Source organism: Ctenopharyngodon idella, chromosome 14, assembly GCF_019924925.1.
Source record: "Ctenopharyngodon idella isolate HZGC_01 chromosome 14, HZGC01, whole genome shotgun sequence".
Taxonomy (NCBI): Eukaryota; Metazoa; Chordata; class Actinopteri; order Cypriniformes; family Xenocyprididae; genus Ctenopharyngodon; species Ctenopharyngodon idella.
In genome coordinates this window covers 22,600,482-22,615,953 of record NC_067233.1, presented here as the reverse complement: position 1 = coordinate 22,615,953, position 15,472 = coordinate 22,600,482, and the positions used below count along the sequence as shown (strand labels likewise).

The following is a 15,472-nucleotide window of genomic DNA, read 5'->3' as shown; positions in this document are numbered from 1 at the left end:
TTTTCAAATAAACACTGACAAAAACTGTACAAGTTTTATGGCTGGACGATATGATGAAATATATAACATTGATATAAGTGATCACTCTGATTTAGACCTATATATATATTGTAGTTATATAAAGTGTTCACAGGCAGATTTGCTTTATGTATTTCCCCGGCGTCGAAATCAGGCACATATTGTCAGGAAACACGATTCCTGGCTGCATGTCAATATCCATGGATTAGGTTTCTTTGACATGTTATAAGGAACACTTTTAAGCCGAACCTTTAGTGTAATCGTTTGTTTTACTCGCATTTTCACAGTTTCCTCTATTAAATCCAGTCATGCAGCAGGTTCTTTTGCCACTCAGTCCAGCTGAGGGAGCGTGTTCCGGCGGGAAAGTGACGTCAATGCATACCCTCTATAGGAGTGAACCCTCATTCTATTTGTCATGGGGTTTTGTCTTTGTTTGAACTCTAAATGTTAAACTTTGATGCCTGTTTTTCTTGCATTGTTTGTGTTACAGGCATGAAAGATTCCTTAAAGCAAGAGACCACAGGCAAAAAACAGCTGTTGTTTTCATGCACTGGTCAATTTTGAGATTTTGGACTGTTTTGCTGTCAGTCTAGTGGGAAGAAAATTACCAAAATACACTTTTAAGTATTTTATTGCACTTTATATATTTGCATCTGGTAATTTCTGATAAAGGCTGTTTTCTCAAAATGAGTACACCAAATTTATGATTTTATTCCTATTATCAGAAGGGTTTATTAATATATATCGTGCCTAGGAATTGTATTCCTAAAAACATGGTGATGTTTCCCTTGCTGTTGATAGTATTTTATGATTTATGGAGTTATAAACAAAATCAGCTCTTTAAAAACCTTTGACTCTATGTCGACAAAATGATTTTTGAATCTGGCTTTATTCAATATATGCAAATGAAAATGTATGCAAATTAGTATACAGCAACCCTGAACACCCACAACACATTGTGGCACAGACAAAAAAAACAAAAAAACACTTTTTTCCAGAACATATAAAAATAGGTTTCTTTGTAACTTCTTTGTGAAATCTCCCTGATCTTCTGTTCTTCTCTCCTCCACTGCCTCGCTCCGTTTGCCTTCATCTCTCTCTCTCTCCGCACTGATGTGTGTCCACGGCCCACTCTTCAACCATCTGGACGTGTGTGTGTGTGTGTGTGTGTGTGTGTGAGGGTGACAGGCGCTCGGACTCTCGCTGTGGGTCACTGTCAGAGGCAGCAGGTGTTACACAGATTCTCCAGCCAGACGAATCAACTTTCTCATGCTGATTTACTCATTTGATCAACATTCTCCATTCATATTCTGAACATTGTGTTCTCTGATGTGGCGCCGCAACACTTCAGAGCAACAAGTCTTAGGTCACAATGTGTAATAATTATATGAAATATAGCAAAAAAATGCAATTTTAAAGAAGTGATTTTATAGTTTATAATTGTATATTTGTATTTATACTTGTATAACAAACAATGAAGGCCACTTCTAATATTAATCATTTAGTTTTACATGACCATTTTCCTCTCTCTGATATTTACATTTAAATTGGTCTTTTTTTGGGCTGCTGTGCCTTTTAGATGCTCTTTTCACATGTGAAATGAGCAAATGCTCTTTGCTGTCAAGTCCAATATAGTGTTTAACTGCTCCATCCTTCAATAACAACCTCTTTGCAAAGCCTGAATTACATTGTGATGTTTAAAAGGTCACACAGATGTGATTATTTCAGGGCTAAATTTATGTAGTCTTTTGTTTCAAAACATCTGGGAAAATTTGAATCTATAAAGCCTACTGTGTAATATCTGATACACTCATTTCAAAGGCTTCTAAATTATCAAATTGATCAAATCTTTGCTTCTGTCGTCTGATTGATAGTTTTTAGACTGTTTTATCTGGTAAAAGCCTTTCAGTATAATTGTACAAACGTCCTCTTTCAGCTCGAGCTTCACGTGTTTTTACTGTGAAACTGCACTGATTTTTATCAAGTCAGCGTAAGAATAACTTTGATATTGTTAGTAATATTTCAACTGGACTGAAGCAGGTTTACTTGATTATCCAGACATCATTTATTATAAGAAATTATGAGTATGAAATAGAGTTACAGAGCTTTGATCAAAAAACTAAGCATTTAAATATCATCTTACTAAGACACATTATTGGCAGAAATTGATATTTATATGCATTTTATGTAAGTATTTGCTATACTGTTATAAAGATCCCATTGATTTACATTACAAGCATCAAAATTTCAACACTTTTTGTCTATATAAATATCAGCATCTGTGCCAAATTGCATATTGTGGCTTAGTTTAGTTAAAAATATGCAAATTTTGAATTTTCTAACTATTACATCATATGTTAGTCCTGTAAGACTTTATATTTAATATCTTGCTCATGTGTTTTTATGAATAAAAATAAAACATATAGGTATTTTTTTTTACTTGATGTCCTTTACAGCAAGAAAACAAAGTCCATTCCCACAATGCACCTACAAATCAATGCATTCAATACCAAAGACTCGGTTGTGAAAAATGAAACTAAGTGACAAATATATGACTAACCACTCGGTTTGTGTTGCTTCAGTATGTGTGTGTTGTGAGTACAGTCACGTTCATTGCTCATGATGAGTGAGCTGAAACAAACGTTTGCAAAGTCTTCGGAAAAATTCCATACATTTGGGAGAGAGAAAGATCTCATAAACTCAGGCTCCTGCAAAAATATCACGGATAATTGAACAGGTTATGCTTTTTATATACACGATTGTGATTGCCAAGAAAAATTCTTTTGTATTTGAGTATGATAAATGACATTTAGTCTGATTGCTGCAGCGAGAGAGCTGAATATTTTGTCCATGTATGGGACGGTGTGACTGCGGACCCGTCTGGGATTTGAGATTCATTTGAGAGCTAATTTGATTTTAACTGCATTTAAAGACGCGGCAGAAAAAGTTCTGTTGCTCCAGATGCACTATGCCTCCATAAGAGAGAGAGAAAAAAAATGAGTCGGTTTTTGTCCCAAACTATTGCTTGGAGGCTGTGGATAGTTGCCAGGGTGTTGCTATGGCATTCTGAGTGGTTGCTATACAGTTGCTAAGACTTAAGTGAAAAGAGTCCATCCTCACGTCCTTCTCTAGATATGGCTCAGGTCTCTCTGTGTGTGAGATTTGTGAGATGTCCGTAGCACAAAAGGTGCAAATTACACTACCAGTCAAAAGTTTGGAAACATTACTATTTTTAATGTTTTTGAACGAAGTCTCTTATGCTCATTAAGGCTGCATTTATTTCATAATAAATACAGAAAAAACAATAATATTGTGAAATATTATTACAATTTAAAATTATAGTTTTCTATTTTAATATACTTTAAAATATAATTTATTTCTGTGATGCAAAGCTGAATTTTCAGCATCATTACTCCAGTCTTCATCATTGTAATATGATGATTTATTATCAATGTTGGAAACAGTTGTGCTGCTTAATATTATTTTATAACCTGTGATACTTTTTCAGGATTCATTGATGAATAAAAGGTTAAAAAGAACAGCATTTATTCAAAATATGAATCGTTTCTAACAATATAAATCTTTACTATCACTTTTTATCAATTTAACACATCCGTGCTGAATAAAAGTATTAATTTCTTTCAAAAAAAAGAAAGAAAAAAAATGACTGACCCCAAACTTTTGAACGGTAGTGTTTGTTGTTACAAAAGATTTCTATTTTAAATAAATGCTGATATTTTTTTTAACTTTTTATTCATCAAAGAATCCTGAAAAAGTATCACAGGTTATAAAATAATATTAAGCAGCACAACTGTTTCCAACATTGATAATAAATCATCATATTAGAATGATTTCTGAAGGATCATGTGACACTGAAGACTGCAGTAATGATGCTGAAAATTCAGCTTTGATCACAGAAATAAATTAGATTTTAAAGTATATTAAAATAGAAAACCATAATTTTAAATTGTAATAATATTTCACAATATTATTGTTTTTTTTCTGTATTTATTATGAAATAAATGCAGCCTTAATGAGCATAAGAGACTTCGTTCAAAAACATTAAAAATAGTAATGTTTCCAAACTTTTGACCGGTAGTGTACCTGTCAAATTTTAATACTTTAGGATTTGTTCAAATCACTGACCTTAAAGTACAAGTACTAATAGTGTCGCTTCTCTTAGCAAACAGCATGTTGGATGAATATGTGTCCCTCTCCATCTGTTTAATGACATGATCCAGTGAAGCGCTCGGCCTCACTGCAGTGTCATTTTCAAGGCAGAGCAATCTCTAACAGTTTATGTACTGCTGAAAAATCTGCCTTCACAATGCATGGGCTATTTATTATTATTATTAATTTGTGTGAACGCAACAAGAACATGTTTCTAAGAAAAGTTGTTTTGTTGACCTTACTTAGATACTGTAAACTCTCATTTAGTACATTACTATAATATTAAAAGGTAAAACTAACAACAGAGCTATTATATTGAACTTTATTTCAGATATAATAATTACACTCAAATGAAAACTGAAATGTTTGTATATAGCCTACAACTCGGTTGCACATAAAGCACTTGTCTTCATGACAAATGTATTCAAACACACATATATAATTAACAGTATTCTCCTCTCTAATGAACTGTGAACATTGGATAACTTTCCTAAGGGAAATGCAACATTAATATAACACAGAAATGTTGAAAAAGTGTTCTCGTCTCTTCATAACATTAAGGTTGAACCACTGCAGTCACATGACTGTTTTAACGATGTCTTTCTACCTTTCTGGACCTTGAAAGTGTTGATTATATTGCTGTCATATTTCTCTCGGATTATAAATTAAAAATATCTTAATATGTAGATGAACGAAGGTCTTACGGGTGTTGAACGACATGAGGGTGAGTAATTAATGACAGAAATGTCATTTTTGGGGTGAACTAACCCTTTAATGCGTTCATTTTCTTTAATTGTGACAGCCCTATAATTCAACAACAACAACAACCCCCTCTGCATTACATTATTATACTATAATTGAAAGACTTTATGCAGTTTCTTCTGTACGAGAGCAATGAGCTGTAAGTGCTTCAGCACTCAGACACAAATAAAGCAGCACATCTTTTCTCAGCCTGAACGCAGAGTGGCAGATGTGTTAATCGATGGGAAACAGCTGTCAAGTTCAGGGCAGAATCACTGTTGTCATTCTTACAACAGGCCCAAATAACACAGGGCCGCTAATTACATCTGTTTCCTCTTTCCTCTGTCCTCTGCCACAGTGCGCATCAAGGCCCGGAGGTTGAATGTCACTGATAATTGGTTCCTTTTACATCACATCAATAGATTGGCCTAATCCATCCATTTCACAAGAGGACGGTTCACAGAATGATGAAGTATGCACGCGTGCAACATGCTACATGCTTGAAATTTTATATTTGAGAATAGTTTGGTCCTGTAATGCACAGCTGTCACAGCATCCATTCATGCAGAGGAGAACATGCTTCAAGACACAAGTCAGTCTAAATGCATTGCAGTGGCTCCCTCTAGTGGACAGTGGAGTTTGTTCAGAGTCTTAAACTTGTAAAAATCACTTGTAAACAATCCCAGCAACCATCCAGAAGACCCTAGCATCGTGGTGGAGATTTTCTCATTTTCTTCAAAAACAAATTAAAATTATTGATTTTTTTTTTTTTTTTTTTTTTCAAAGATTTTCCATGTTTCATAATAATCTGTGTTTGCTTTCAGAAGAATCTTGAAGTATTATTTGACTTTTCAAAACCAATGCCACACAGGTAAATTAATTATATGAAATTAAAGAGTACTTTTATCTTTTTTCCCCTTAGAAAATAAGAACCAATGCCACACATATAAATTAATAGTATTAAATGAAATAATTTACACTACTTAATTACTGTGTGAAATATCCCTTATCTATGTTTGTTTGACTTGTGTTTAAGACTTCTTGTGTGAATGTAAGATCATTTTTGTCATTTATCACAACACACTCCATGCTTGTTGTAGTCATGTGAGCTAATTATTTTCATACTCAGTCTGCTGTTGTTTAAGATTAAAATCAAGTTATGCGGGTCAATGTTTTTGGCAGCCTGCTTTGGCATTTATAATATTATTGTCAGTGTTAAGTGTCATGTTCATATTTAGTAAGAAATTACATCATGTGCAATCATGAGATTTTTATCCAAAGTGACTTACAGTGTGACAACAGCCCGAGGCTATCAGTAGAAAACAAGTGCTTTTTGTGTTAAGATTCATTTGCATGTAAGTTCATGCTATTTGTCTACGTCAGATCACACCCTCCACACACGGTGCCATAAACCCATGATATATGGATAGCCTATATATTGCAATTTTTGGTCGCCTATACTTTATACTTATAGTTTTCTATTATCTCTTCAAGCATCAAAAAATGTCATGTCAATTCTTGAATCACAAACAGAAACTTGTTTCCACCACTGAATAAAAAAATTAAAAAGGTATAATTGCGACTCTTTATTTCACAATTCTTACTTTTTTTTTCCTCAGAATTGCACGTTATAAAGTCAGATTTGAGTTATAAAGTCATAATTGCGAGTTATAAAGTCAAAATTGTGAGTTATAAAGTCAAAATTGTTATATAGTCATAATTGAGTTATAAAGTGAAAATTGTGAGTTATAAAGTGAAAATTGTGAGTTATAAAGTGAAAATTGTGAGTTATAAAGTGAAAATTAAAAGTTTTAAAGACATAAGTCTTTTTTTTCCCTCAGAATTGAACTTTATAACTTGCAATTCTGACTTTAAAAAACTTTTAAACTTTTAAACTGAATACAATATCAGTGATTCAAAATGAAACACCAAATAACCAATTGTTTTGTAGGTCATTCAAATGTTTCCGTTCCAGTGAATCCCACATAAGGGTTGAAAACGAAACAGATAAAACTCTGTGGAATCTGTGATGTTGATCTTTCCAAGGAAAGACAAAAAAACAATGTAAACGTGATCTCAAAACAGATTTTTTTTTTCTGAGGAAACTTTTTGCACTGGCATAACTCGTTTTTTTAGTGAGTGACATCATGGCTCAGCTGTATTTGAATCTCTCCTACACACTTCAGTGATCACAAAAGCAAGTTCTCGCCACAGAAACACTACAAAAATGGCATCTCGACCGTCTCACTTCGAGGAGAACCTTCTGTGCCCGGTTTGCCGTGATGTCTTCAGGGATCCCGTCCTCCTGCTGTGTTCTCATAGCTTCTGCTGGGCCTGTCTGGATCAGTACTGGGACACCACCAGCTCGCAGAGATGCCCTGTGTGCCGGACAGACTTCTACATGGACCGTCCTCCGTGCAACCGCGCTTTGAAGAACCTGTGCGAGATCTTCCTGCAGGAGAGAAGCAAGACGGTGTCAACAGAGGTCGAGTTATTCTGCAGCGCGCATGGAGAGAAACTTGAGCTCTTCTGTCTGGAGGACCAGCGTCTGGTGTGCGGAGTGTGTGTGAACGCTGACACACACGTCCATCACGCGTGCTCACCTGTGGATGAAGCTGCGGTGGCCCTCAAGGTACATTTCTCATTATCTGCTGGAAAATATGCTTACTATTGCAATGTATCACTTTACTTTAATAGTTTTAATAATTAAGAGAAAATAGCACATACTTTCACTTCATTGTTCTTGATCATTCATAACTACAATTTATTGCAACTACAACTTAATTTATCTTAGAAAATAAACAGTTCAAAATTCAAATTCACATATAATTTTTTGTTTAAAAAAACAACTTCTAAAATAAACTCTGAAAAATGAACTAAAACTTCAGTAATTCATACAATACAAAGTAATTCATGCACTTCATGATTATCAGCATTTTTCCTCTGTGTCCGCTTCCAAATCGACAGACCGCTTTTTTAGGATATTATAGAGCGCTTTCTTCTGATTTGAAACAGTGTGAATTTTGAGTAAGGCCTGAATATTGTGTAAAAAAGTAGGTATTAAATTTCCAGAATTTAGTTTATTTGCTATAACATAAAATATTACACAATACAGAATAATATAAGAATATAAACTAGTTCCTTTAATTTTGTTTGAATCAAAACATTTAAATAAAATAAAGTGAAAATCAATACAAATTGATTCTATCTATCTATCTAATCCATCTATCTAATCCATCCGTCCATCCATCCATCTATCCATCCACCCATCTATCCCAGTCCATCTATCTATCCATCCTTCCCAATTAATCTGTTCCAATCTATCCATCCTCCCATCTATCCCAATCCATCATCCATCTATCCATCCTTCCCAATTAATCTGTTCCAATCCATCCATCCATCCGTCCATCCATCCCAATCCATCCATCCATCTATCCATCCTTCCCAATTAATCTGTTCCAATCTATCCATCCACCCATCTATCCCAATCCATCATCCATCTATCCATCCTTCCCAATTAATCTGTTCCAATCCATCCATCCATCCATCCATCCATCCCAATCCATCCATCCATCTATCCATCCTTCCCAATTAATCTGTTCCAATCTATCCATCCATATATATATCCATCCATATATATCATCCTAATCCATCCATCCCAATCAATCTGTTCCAATCTATCCATACATCCATATATGTCCATCCATCCATATATATCATCCCAATCCATCCATCCATCCATCCATCCATCCATCCCAATCAATTTGTTCCAATATATCCATCCATCCATATATATCATCCCAATCCATCCATCCATCCATCCCAATCAATCTGTTCCAATCTATCCATACATCCATATATATGTCCATACATCCATATATATCATCCCAATCCATCCCAATCAATCTGTTCCAATATATCCATACATCCATATATATTTCCATCCATCCATATATATCATCCCAATCAATCTGTTCCAATCTATCCATACATCCATATATATGTCCATCCATCCATATATATCATCCCAATCCATCCATCCCAATAATTCCATCCATCCATCCCAATCCATCCATCTATCCATACATCCCAATCCATTCATCTATCTATCTATCCATCCACCCACCCATCCATCCCAAATCAATTCATCCATATCCATCCATCCCAATCATCCATTTCCTTTCATATATCCCAGTCAATCCGTATATCCCAGTCCATCCATCCCAATCCATCCATGTATCCCAAAAAGATATTGGTGTTAGGAATTGGCCATTTAAAAACCCATATTGGTCAATCACTTTAGATAAAGTTATAAATAAGACTTAGATATATATTTGAGAGATTATGAACTGCAAAAGCTTGACTAAAAGCCTAATGTTCTTCACAAGCTTAATGTACAGGGAGAACCTGCAGCGGTCAAACAATCTTAACTAAGGGATTGAACTGCCTTCTGTATCAAGCGTTTTGTGTCCGTTCTGATCTGCACCCTCACATGAAGAGCACAGCAAAGAGACTGGAGGCAAAGATGCATAATAAAATATCTTTTGAGATTATATAATATTACTCTAAGCTACCTTTTCAACTTTCTTTTCAGGAGGTGCTCAAAACAAGACTGAAGCCTTTGCAAGAGAAGCTCAAACTTTTAAAATCAGAGAAATTCATCTGTAATCAAAGAGCGAAACACATCAAGGTAAAATCAACAGTGAGAAACCCTTCATATAACCTTCAGGTAACATTTACATAACCGTTATGTTTTTACTGTGTTACAGAACCAAGCCGAGCAAACAGAGGCACATATTAAGAAAGAGTTTGAGCAGCTTCAGCAGTTTCTGCGTGACGAAGAGGCGGCCAGGATTACTGCTCTGAGGGAGGAAGAGGAGCAGAAGAGGAAGGAGTTAGAGGAGCAGATGATGAGGATTAACAGTCAACTCTCATCTCTTGTAGAAAGAATGAGGACCACCGAGGAAGAGATAGAGTCCAACAACATCTCATTCCTGCTGGTAAACACAATTTATTATTATTTCTGACCAGGGTCCAAAATGCTTTTTTAAAGTGATGTCCGAAGAGGATATTTGTTTTAATGACCCTACAAGTTCGATTAAACCATCAAAATATATGGAACATATTTATATATATATATATATATATTTTAAATATTCTGAATATGAGGGAAGAACAAAACACTAATCTTGGTTAAGGTATTTATCTGACAAAAAAAAAAAAAGGCAAATTACAGTTACAGGTTTTATTTTACTATGCAAACAAAATGCATAGAAAAACAAAATCTCACAGGAAAAAGCACTACGTGATCAGTTATTAATATTTCATTGATTCTTTCTTGTTTTTGCATGTGTTCATAATTTCTTTGTATAGCAGCCTGGCCAAAAATGATGTCCGCACAATTTGAATTATTTAAATAGTTTTTTAAATATTTAAATTATATGATAAAAAATACAGTAAAAACAGTAATATTGTGAAATATTATTACAATTTAAAAGAACTGTTTTCTATGTGAATATATAGTACAATGTAATTTATATCCTGTGATCAAATCTGAATTTTCAGCATCATTACTCCAGTCTTCAGTGTCACATGATCCTTCAGAAATCATTCTAATATGATGATTTGCTGCTTGAGAAACATTTATGATTATTATCAATTTTGAAAACAGTTGATTTTTGAATGAATGAATTGATTTTAATCATGAGATTTGTTTTTAATTATATCTGTTTGTCATTTCCATGTGAATCCGTTTGAAGAAGTACAAAGGCCCACCTGACAGGTAAGTGAAATAACTCTAGCTTGAACCTTCTCTGTTGTGATTGTGACCCAACATCAGGAATTGATTCAGGGATGTTTTCCCACAGTTCTCAGTGCAGCAGTCCATGTCCAGAGAAGCTTCCCAAAGTACTGATCGATGTGGCAAAGCACCTGGGAAATCTGAAGTTCGGAGTGTGGCAGAAAATGAGCGCTGCTGCTCAATACAGTGAGTCTCGCGTCTGAAATATTTCATAAACCCACACTGCAAAAAATAATGTTCTTACTCAATATTTTTTGTCGTGTTTTCTGGTACAAACATTTAAACATTCTAAAATCAAGATACATTTTACACATGGAGACGCAAAATGACTGAAGATTTATGCGTAAAACAAGAGAAAATGGGGTCGGAAAAATCTTGTTTTCCCTTTTAATTGTTTATTTTTCTGACCCCATTGGCAGATATTTGTTCTTGTTTTAAGCAAAGCCTTTTTATTGCTTTTTCCCGCATCACATATTTTGGTAATTAGGTATCATTCAAAAGCTTAAACACTCGAAATTCATCCTGTGAAAACCATTTTACCATGAAAATGGTACTTTAAAAACTTTTAGCAGCTCAGTTTTGTGATGTCAGCCTCAAATTTGGAACACAACTTGGTTAGACTTATGACTGATTTTATAGCAGTTTTCAAATTATTTCATAAAATATATATTTTGTATAAAACAAAAATGTTTTAGTTCAGTACATTTGCTTGACAGTAAACTTAAACTTTAATTTTTTGAAGCTGCTTTTATTTCTGCAATAATCTGAGTGTCTTAAAAAAGGGTTAAACTCACTTAATTTGATCCATTTTTTCAGAAAACAAGATCTAATATCTTCAGTCTTTTTGCTTTTCCAGTAAATGTATCTTGATTTAAGAATGTTTAGATATTTGTACTGGAAAACAAGACAAAAAGACTGTGGAAGAACATCATTTTTGTAATGTATTCAACTCTTTCGCTGTCAGCCAGCATTTTTTTTTTTTTTTTTTTTTATATTTATTTTTGATAATTTTCACAAAAATTTCATGGCCTCCAGAATATATCTGAACATGCAATACATCAAAAGAAAGAGTCTCTGCTTTAAAAAAAAGTTTTAAAAGGGAATTGACCATTTCAGTTTATATGATTTATATTTATAAATTTAATATATTTCAACATATTTTTTTTTTTTTTTTTTTTATAAATACAAATCAAATATACTGAAATGGTCCATTCCCTTGTTCCATTAAGATTTATACAAAATGTTTTATTAATCTCTAGGTTTTTTTTTTACTCATTTAAAATTCTTAATTGAAATAATGAATATGTAATGATTATACAGTTCAGTTTAATGGAATTTTACTATACAGTTGAAATTTGTAAATCTTAAAAAAAGCCTTAATTTTTTTTTTTAAGTGTAGCTTCATGCATTTTTTATCAACAATTAATATGGGTAAGTTCATTTAAAAAAAAAGCAACATTTTGAATTTTTTTTTTCAAAGACTACAACATGCATAATCAATGCTTTTATCCCTTGTTTCTGCTCCTTTTTCGCTTGTGTTTTGATCAGGAGATTCTGAACTCTTACAGAAGTTGCATAATAGCGCCCCCTACCATATAACAGTGAAAACACAGAAAGCCTAAAAAAATTCCGCCAATGGCAGGGAAAGAGTTAATAAACAAACACCTCTTTTTCCTCTATAGTTCCTGTCATCCTCGACCCCAACACTGCTCACCCGTGTCTGCACCTGTCTGACGATCTGAGCGATGTGCGCTTCGGTCAGTGGAGTCGACAGACCATGGGTTACATGGAGAAACGTGAGGGCTATACGAGCGTCCTGGGCTCTGAGGGCTTCAGCTCTGGGACTCACCGCTGGGATGTTGAGGTTGGTGACAACACCACCTGGGCCTTGGGAGTGATTTCAGAGTCTGCCATCGAGATGCGAGACGACCCGCCCAGTTGTGGTCTATTACGCATAGGCTTCCACAACGGAATGTACGGACAAGGTCTTTCTGGGGAGTTTCTCACGCCGCTCACGGTGAAACAGAAGGTCCAGCGCGTCAGAGTCCAGCTGGACTGGGACGGAGGGAAACTGTCGTTCTTCGACCCTCTCAGCGACACTCATCTCCACACCTTCGAGCACACCTTCAGCGAGAGAGTGTTTCCGTACTTCTGTAACGTGTGTCCGTCTCAGGCGCTGCGCATCTTGCCGGTGGACCTCTCTGTCGCAGGACTGGAGGTTCATGGACCGTCTGCGCCTGATAGTGAGCAAGCAGAGCTGCAGAAGTGAAAGAAGCTCATGCACTCTTAGAAAAAAGGCTTCGATATTGAACTCAAGGGTTCTTGACTCGATTTTAAATGCCCAAAAGGTTCTATAAGGTGAAATGTCTTAAATGATTTAATGTTGTTTATATGGTGTTTTTAATATGCTTTAAGACAAACCATGTGCAAATTCATAAGTCAACACCATTGCTGAATATTGCTCTCTTTAAAAATGCAGTGATCTAAAGACGTTTCAAAAACGCGGTTTGAAATCGCTGGTGTTTGTGACGTCACAAACTACCTTGTAACCAATCACGTCAACGTGGGGGCGGGCTTTAGCATATCATTAACTATGAGCGCTCTGAAGCAGGAGAGTCTCGAGAAAAAAAAATCAGGTAGATTTAGCAATATAGCAGGTGTATGATGTATATTACGATGTTATGATGAACGATACGTCTTTCTCCACTGACGTTCTGATTTGTTCAAAGTGTTTTGAAGGATACTGATTTTTGAAGGCAGCTGTCTGACTCTTGAGATCGCGAACGGGAACATAGTTTGTGTAACATTAGCAACACATTATTAGCAGCTAAGCAAAAGGCTTATCATTTAGGCTTATCAAAGCGATACCATTGTGCAGCGTTTACCTCAGTAAGTTGACCGAGTGGACCTCTGAGCTTGTGCGAGTGAGTGGAGGCGGGGCTAATTAGCATATTCATAGATCCGCATCCAAATGAAGCAAGGGTGTCGAGTTACATTCAAGCTATTTTAAGGCATGTAGAAACCTTTTTTCACAGGGAAAAAAAGTAAATATGTCATTTTGGTGAGTTTTAAGGGATAAAATTATTAACTACAGGGGGACTTTAAGTTTCCATATAACCTTTTCTTCTAAGAGTGTACAGAAAAAAATCATTTAAAATCCCTATGGAGAAAATGAATGGGGAAAATTATTACAGAACCAAGAGCCACTGTGAATGTGCAAAATAACTGAATTATGTACATACATAATATTTATTATTTCGTATTATTTTCATGTCAGTGATAAGAAAAAGGACCTAATTACCACAGCAGCATTGACAGTAATGTCTTTCGAATAAAAGAAATGCTCAACAAGCTGACAGACTGGTACAGTATATATATATTGCGACGTCCCGTGCTGTAGTCACAAAATCTTTGGACATAACATTTGAACACGGTATGAACGCTTCCAGCATTTCCGTCACCGGTTTTGGTGTTATCGTTGTGTTTAGAGTGACGTCTAGACTGAAACACATCTGTAAAAATCTGATTGGAATCACATCTCCAAATGTGGTTTGGATCAGATTTGAAAAAAAAAAAAAATCAGATTTCATTTGTTTTTTGTTTTTGTTTTTTGTTGTCCAGACTTTCTAAAATCCATCTGGATATGCAAAAAATCTGATTTCTTCTGGCAGTCTGAACATAGCCTTAGCTTAATTTGCCCAAAATAGTTTGACATTTTCTGTTAATTATTATTACACATTGTGTGTGTGTGTGTGTGTGTGTGTGTGTGTACTTGCACAACTATCTTTGTGAGGACTGGTTTGAGTTTTAGACCATTGGAGTGAGGTCAAAGACCCTTTAAAGGCCTGTTTGAGGGACAAGACTTGGTTTTAGGGATTAAGTGTAATTAAGTGTAGGTTTTGTCATTGGTGATCTGCTCTTGTGTTTGTTTTGGGTGAATTTAGCAAATCTTTTGGTTCAGGTTCATGTGGATGACTTTTTTTTTTTTTTAATTGATTAATTTGTATCACCTGTGTCTCATTTGTCATGCGTGTGTATTTAAACCCTGTGTTTTTTCTGTTCATTGTCTGATTTTGTCCATGTGTACAGGTTGTTCTGTTCATGTTTTGCTACCTTTATTATTCTGAGTGTTTAGTTTCTTTGAGTTTGATTTAATAAACTAACTGCTGTGTTTAGGTCCAGCTCATATTATTTATAGCTGCGGCCGAGTGTGACAGGTTTAGGGTAAGGGTTCCGATCGCATTGCGTCAATGAATGTCCTCACAAAGATAGGTGTGTGTGCTCTAAATATAATTATTTTAAATGTTTATGTTTAACTGTGGAAGTATTTTTTGGGTTGCGTGACAAACTGTCCTGCTGTGAATTGCGACACATGCCTGTAATTATGAGCCGTGTGGACCCTTCCCACAAACACACAAGACATTGCACACATTGCTCTGTCTGAAAGAAAGAACACATTCTTCTGTTCAATTGCACAATGCTTTATTCTGTATATCATTATTAATATTGCATATTACTTGAATGTAAATAAAAAAATATATATATATAAATATATATATATATGTGATGTGATGTGCATGATGTGATGACAGATGCTTGACAGCTATTACAGGATTTCTTGGCTGTGAGATCAGGGAAACGAACAATATATATATATAAAATATATAATATATATATATATATATACTATATATAATATATATATATACAGGTGCTGGTCATATAATTAGAATATCATCAAAA

General features: G+C 34.9%; 1 protein-coding gene across 1 annotated transcript; it reads left to right on the top strand.

Annotated features, from left to right (window-relative positions):
* Positions 1–7,138: 7,138 nt before the first annotated feature.
* On the top strand, positions 7,139–15,227 carry trim35-27 (tripartite motif containing 35-27). Its single transcript, XM_051859977.1, has 6 exons — positions 7,139–7,561; positions 9,524–9,619; positions 9,699–9,929; positions 10,689–10,711; positions 10,797–10,915; positions 12,412–15,227. The coding sequence occupies exons 1-6, from the start codon at positions 7,157–7,159 to the stop codon at positions 12,996–12,998; spliced, it is 1,461 nt and encodes a 486-aa protein (XP_051715937.1). The 5' UTR covers positions 7,139–7,156; the 3' UTR covers positions 12,999–15,227.
* Positions 15,228–15,472: the final 245 nt, after the last annotated feature.

What these genes read in the sequence shown, in the direction of transcription:
- trim35-27 (XM_051859977.1), top strand. Translation starts at nt 7,157, where the DNA reads ATGGCATCTCGACCGTCTCACTTCGAGGAGAACCTTCTGTGCCCGGTT. An exon ending in ACAACATCTCATTCCTGCTG is followed by an intron (nt 9,930 to 10,688) that starts GTAAACACAATT and finishes ATCCGTTTGAAG; the next exon opens with AAGTACAAAGGCCCACCTGA. An exon ending in GAGCGCTGCTGCTCAATACA is followed by an intron (nt 10,916 to 12,411) that starts GTGAGTCTCGCG and finishes TTTCCTCTATAG; the next exon opens with TTCCTGTCATCCTCGACCCC.